The 6,080-nt window shown below is 37.0% G+C and overlaps 1 protein-coding gene across 1 annotated transcript; it reads left to right on the top strand.

Annotated features, from left to right (window-relative positions):
* Positions 1–911: 911 nt before the first annotated feature.
* Positions 912–3,570, top strand: PRXR1 (Peroxidase superfamily protein). Its single transcript, XM_089800459.1, has 3 exons — positions 912–1,158; positions 2,007–2,361; positions 2,632–3,570. The coding sequence occupies exons 1-3, from the start codon at positions 931–933 to the stop codon at positions 3,057–3,059; spliced, it is 1,011 nt and encodes a 336-aa protein (XP_089656585.1). The 5' UTR covers positions 912–930; the 3' UTR covers positions 3,060–3,570.
* The last annotated feature ends 2,510 nt before the right edge of the window (positions 3,571–6,080 follow it).

Below are 6,080 nucleotides of genomic sequence, written 5' to 3'. Positions count from 1 at the left end.
GAGTGTAACTAAATGTGAGAAATACCCATAGATGTTATCCAGTTAGTTTGTAAGATCTTAGTATAAAAAAATTTTGAAGGCTTGATTAAATCTCGGAAATAAGATCAGCAGAGTTTAGAACTCCCTTATAATTTGGATTAATTTGGATTGTTCATAAAATAGGCTTAGGAGAAGGTAAGGGACAAACCCTAGAAAACCTTAGCGTATAGAGACCTTGGGATAAGTCTCCAAAGAGGAAACCAAGTCACTCTATAGAAGCTTCAATCCCTCTCCATCACGTTCAAATTGCACTCTTCGCCTATACCTAATCTAACCAAGTTCAAAATCAAAACTTAAAATAGAAAAGTGCTCACACTCCCAAAATATTCTCTAAATCTCCGACAAGTTCATTGGTTTGTGAACCTTTATAACACACCATTTCATCCACAATCAATACGCTACAAACAATTTAAATGAAATCCAAATACACGTGGCCACTTGCAATCAATAATAATAAGGCAGCATTGCCTAAACTTAAAAGGCTCACTAGAAGACTTTATTATCAGCTCTATCCATGTACGGAGTCTGCTTATATATCACACATTTAGACTCTGAAACCTTGTTGGGCCAAGAACCCATCATCAAGATCCAAATCGACTGCTGTCCTGCAATGCTTTGAAGTAGAGCAAAACGTATGAGTCACGATCGTAAACCCCAATTATTGCACTAGAGATGCGCCCGACAAACCCCACACATGGCATTAAAAACCTTACCAATTTCATCCATCGGGCGGATTGCAGAGCTCCTCGCAGCAATCCGTGAAGGGACGATTTCTTCTTGCCAAAGTGGATGATGTGGCTACGTGGGGCCGGCTTCTTCTTCTTCTTCTTGTGCAATTTTGTTATAAATCTGGGTAGTGCTCAGTAAGTTTTGCACTGCACTCAAAGCAAGATGGGAAGTGTTTGGATTGTTGTGGTTTGTGTAGTTGTGGGAGTGCAGTTTGCGAGTGCGGGGAATGAGAGCGTTTCGAATGGAGTGGGGTTAGTGATGAATTACTACAGGGATTCGTGTCCACAGGCGGAGGAGATCATTCAGGAGCAGGTCCGTTTGCTCTACAAGCGCCACAAGAACACCGCTTTCTCCTGGCTCAGGAACATCTTCCATGACTGCGCTGTGCAGGTAACAATGAATGAATCGATGCAATTTTATTTGGGGTTTTTTCCTTGGGCCTTTTAAGTTAGTGAATTGAGTGTTCTGTTTTGTGCAATGTGATGGATGAATGCACTAAGGTTTTGGGTTTTTTTTGGGTTGGCAATGGTGGCGAAGTGGGTGTTTTGTGTTGTGCAATGAAATGGATCATTGTACTATGATTTTTGGCTTTTTTCGGTTTGGCAATGGTGGTGAAGTGGGTGCTTTGTGTTGTGCAATGGAATGGATAAATGTTCTTTACTTTTGGGGCTTATTTTGGTTGGGTAATGGTGATGAATTGAGTGTTCTGATTTGTGCAATGGATTAAATGAATGTTCTAAAGTTAAGTGGTTGTTTGTTTGGTGAAGTGGGTGTTTCGTGTTGTGCAATCGAATGACTAAATGTACTATGATTTTGGGTTGGTAGTGTTGAGGAATTGGGTGCTTTGTTTCGTGCAATGGAATGAATGAATGCACTATGATTTTGGGCTTTCTTGGTTTGATAATGGTGATGAATTTGGTGTTCAGCTGTGTGCAACGTAATGAATGAATGCACTATAACTTGGGGCTTCTTTTTAGAGTAAACGTTGATGAATTGGGTGTTTTGTATTGTGCAGTGGAAGGAACGCACTGTGATATTTCTTCTTTTAGTAATGGTGATGAAGTGGGTGTTTTGTGTTGTGCAATGTAATGAATGAATGTACTATGATTTTGGGCTTTCTTTGTGGTTGGTAACGGTGACGAATTGGGTGCTTTGTGTTTGTAGTGGAATGAACGAATGCACTATGATTTGGGGGCAATGGTGATGAAATGGGTGTATTTGTGTTGTGCAATGTGCAGTCTTGCGACGCGTCTCTATTGCTGGACTCGACAAGGAAGAGCGTGTCGGAGAAGGAGATGGACCGGAGCTTCGGTCTGCGCAACTTCAGGTATTTGGATTCCATCAAAGAGGCCGTTGAAAGGGAATGCCCCGGCGTGGTCTCGTGTGCCGACATTCTGGTTTTGTCGGCGAGAGATGGGATCGTGTCATTGGGCGGGCCTTTCATTCCCCTCAAGACTGGCCGGAGAGATGGACGCAAGAGCCGTGCTGATCTGTTGGAAACTTATCTGCCTGATCACAATGACTCCATTTCCTCTGTTCTTTCTCGCTTTCAGGCCATTGGCATTGACACTGCGGGCGTTGTCGCCTTGCTAGGTATCAATTACTACATCTTGAGTTTGGGTTTTGATCAAAATGTGATTTTGTTATCAGGATTTTGAGTTTGGGTTTTGATCAAAATGTGATTTTGTTATCAGGATTTAACTGTGTAGTATATGAGACAAATTTATTGATTCCGTTTTGACCAAACGGATCACTTAGCACTTACGTGATGCTCTGAACCATCTAAACAAATCTAAACTTAAAACACATGTTATTCACCGAGATTTGACCAAGTGTAAATATTAATACACCATTACAATGCAGGTTCTCACAGCGTGGGGAGAACACACTGCGTCAAACTGGTTCACAGGCTTTACCCTGAGGTAGACCCAAGGCTAGACGCCGGGCACGTAGAGCACATGATGAAGAAATGCCCAGACTCCATTCCCAATCCCAAGGCGGTGCAGTATGTTAGAAACGACAGGGGGACTCCCATGAAGCTGGACAACAACTACTACCGCAATCTCATCGACAACAAGGGCCTTCTCATTGTGGACCACCAGCTCTATCAAGATTCGCGTACCAGGCCGTACGTTAAAAAGATGGCCAAGAAGGAGGACTACTTCTTCAAGAAGTTCGCCAAGGCCATTACCATCCTTTCGGAGAACAATCCTCTTACTGGCACTCGTGGGGAAATCCGCAGGCAGTGCTTTAGAACTAATAAACTTCACCTTAACCAGAGAGCTGAATGACTAAAGCAACAGCATCATTGTTCTTTTGCTTGTCCCTGTTTTATGCAATGTGCTTCTGCATTGTGCACGCGTCACTCATGAATTTTTAAGTCTCTTTTCTCTTTTTAAGGCATCGCCGTGTTATTATCTAATGGTGGGGCAATAAGATGGAAGCATTTCTAAAAGTACTTCTGTTTGTTTGTCATAAGTGCTTTGAATGAGTGCGAACAAGTGGTGTATTGTTCGGAGTTGGAGAGCGACCTTGGACCACCATGCGTTCATTGCTGGATTATCTCCCAGACAAGACATGAAATTTGATCATCCATATCAATTTCCATTCAGTATTGGACCATCTATGAAGAATCTTTTAAACTATATATATAATGTTCTGTTTCTATCTGAAGACGAACTTTTAAATTGAATACCCATTTCGGTTCCGATTCAGAGTTGGATCATCTTTAAAAAATGCTTTGAATTATATGTAACGGGATTTATTAAATCTATGTATGTATATCTGTTAAATTTTCTTCAATTTTGGTGTATCTCTATAGAATATTATTAATAGCTTTTATGTGGTTTATGTTTATAATAAATTCGTTCCACCCATGTTGATTCTTGGAGGGTTTTGGTTTACTTTATTTGGAAGGACTCTTTATTATTATAAAAAAAAATCATTTTAAAGGTAAAATTTGCTTTCTCATGTCAATTTTTACTTCTTACTTTTGGTTTATCGATAGCAAGCGATTTAAATTCTATGTGTCTCACTTTTATGATTAAATTTGTACATTCAAGTGAATTCTCATTTAGTTTTGGACTATTTTTATAAAATTGTATTATGTTATATCTAATATAATCTAATTTTAAAGTGAAATTTGTTTGGTTGTGTCAATTTTCATTTAGATTTGGCTCATCTTTAGAAATTATGTAATATTATATGGAATGTGACTCACTTTTATAGTGAATTTTACATGTTAGTGAATTTTACATGTTCATGTCAATTCTTATATAATTTTTTGCATATTTATGCCAATTCTCATCTCATTTGGGTTCATCTTTACATAATGATTTGAATTGTATACAATGTGACTTGTTTTTTGACATCAAATTTTCTCATTTGTGTTACTTATGTTAATTCTCATTTAGTTTTACTCATTTTTCGATCGTTTCAAATTATAGACGTCACGACTCCCTTCTTAGATGAAATTTACTTAGTCGTGTCAATTCCCATATAGTTTTGACTCAATTTTGAAATGTGCTTTAAATTATATACAACGTGATTCACATTTATGGTGAAATTATTGTGATAGTTTCAATTACCATTTAGGTTTGGCTTGTCTTTGATGAGCCTTTAGATTTATTTATTTATTTGGTTCAATAATAGGCCTTGGCATTAATCATTTTACTAATGTTTAAATAAATATTTTACACTCCACTTGAAAGTGTAGGCATTGAGGGAAAAATAGGACATTGGGGATGGGGGGGGGGAATAGGGAAGAAAACCCCAGTGTAGCTCAAGGCTTATTCAATCTTGTAATTAGATACATATTATAACTTCACCCTAGACTAGAGAATGACAAATATACATGTCTAATTTGTGAAATGTAGTTTAGACTACTCACTTTATCACTAATTATAGTGACTTGAGTGTATTTGTACATTATTATATGATTAAACTTATACCTTTTCATATGATGTTGTTTAATGTAGATCAACTTGCACAATAAAACATCTTCCCATGCCAACTAAGATCAGTTAATTAGTATAAAAAAGAAACAATAACATCTTAAAACTTATTAACTATGTTGGCTGCTGATTTAACAGTTTTGAAAATAACCAAGAAACTAGACCAATGCATCTAAGGTTAGAAAATTCCTATGATGGATGTACTCGACTACAATCTTGGGCCAACTATAAGGCATAACTCCTTCTTCACTTCAGGCTCTGCAAAACCTAGGCAGGTTAACCTTGATGTTCTAATATATGGTACCAGTGCAATTAAACATATAATTTGAACCTAATAACAATAGATGAAACATTTTTGTCTTCTGATACTTATGCAATAACATAGGAACAAAATAGCTACAAATCATAACCTATGAACTCATAAGCTAAGTGAGGGTTAATTCCTTTTAGCCCACTACAAAACATGAAAAACTGAATTGATTTTGATTAAAAAGATTTGTGCAAATCACCTTCATATCAACTTGCATCTAATTTAGTGCTCATTTCTTTATACATTGCAACATACAGTCACTACCAGCAGGATGACTTAACTTGATTGCCTTACAATTAAGTTTTGTCAACTGAAATCTCCAAACTCCATTCTTATGAAATATCCCCTTCATACACCTAGAAACTATCAGAACATTGAAGCATTTACTTAACTCCTTGAATCAAAAGCAACAACAGATCTGACATACAACTCATCCAAGCCATCTTAAATCAAATGAACCTTATTCACTCAATTACAAAGTCAATAGCATATGAAGAATTAGGAGACAAAATAAAAGAACATAGATAATTCATTGTGAATCCCCTTTGTATTCATCCTTTGAAAGACTGAATACATCAATTGGTAAAACTAAATGTAACTTTAGATACTTTACATGATCTAGCATCAATTTCCATTATCTCAGAGAAACAATACATAAAATGAAATGAAATATGCACAAGAGTGGGTGTGTGGCCTTCACTGCTAGAGCTCAACTCAATAGACAGGAAGCAAAACCAACAACAACTTTAGTTTCACAGTGAAAACTGGAACCCTGCCGGTTTCCCTAGAGAAAACTATCATTCATCACAAAGAATGAGAAAAAGAAAGATATAGAGGAGAGTGAATTCTCAGATCTGTTATGCATTTGACATGTGTCCACTTGAAAAAAATCTCGTAGAAGTTAAAAGCATCTCTCCAATCTCTCTTTGTAATTGCATATCAAATCCCCATCATTTTGGCCTCCCAAAAACACAAAGTGATTAAGATATTTGATGGAAATCATAACTAATTTTGATGTTAGATTTGAACCCAAAGCAATAGCAAAAATC

The sequence above is a fragment of the Cupressus sempervirens genome, chromosome 9, assembly GCF_028749045.1.
Source record: "Cupressus sempervirens isolate cs-2001-9-10 chromosome 9, ASM2874904v1, whole genome shotgun sequence".
NCBI lineage: Eukaryota > Viridiplantae > Streptophyta > Pinopsida > Cupressales > Cupressaceae > Cupressus > Cupressus sempervirens.
The sequence above is the reverse complement of the archived record's forward strand: the minus strand, read 5'-3'. Positions and strand labels throughout refer to the sequence as shown.

Coding starts and splice junctions, on each gene's coding strand:
- PRXR1 (XM_089800459.1), top strand. CDS start 931: ATGGGAAGTGTTTGGATTGTTGTGGTTTGTGTAGTTGTGGGAGTGCAG. Junction 1,159..2,006: donor TCCATGACTGCGCTGTGCAG/GTAACAATGAAT, acceptor TGCAATGTGCAG/TCTTGCGACGCGTCTCTATT. Junction 2,362..2,631: donor GGGCGTTGTCGCCTTGCTAG/GTATCAATTACT, acceptor ATTACAATGCAG/GTTCTCACAGCGTGGGGAGA.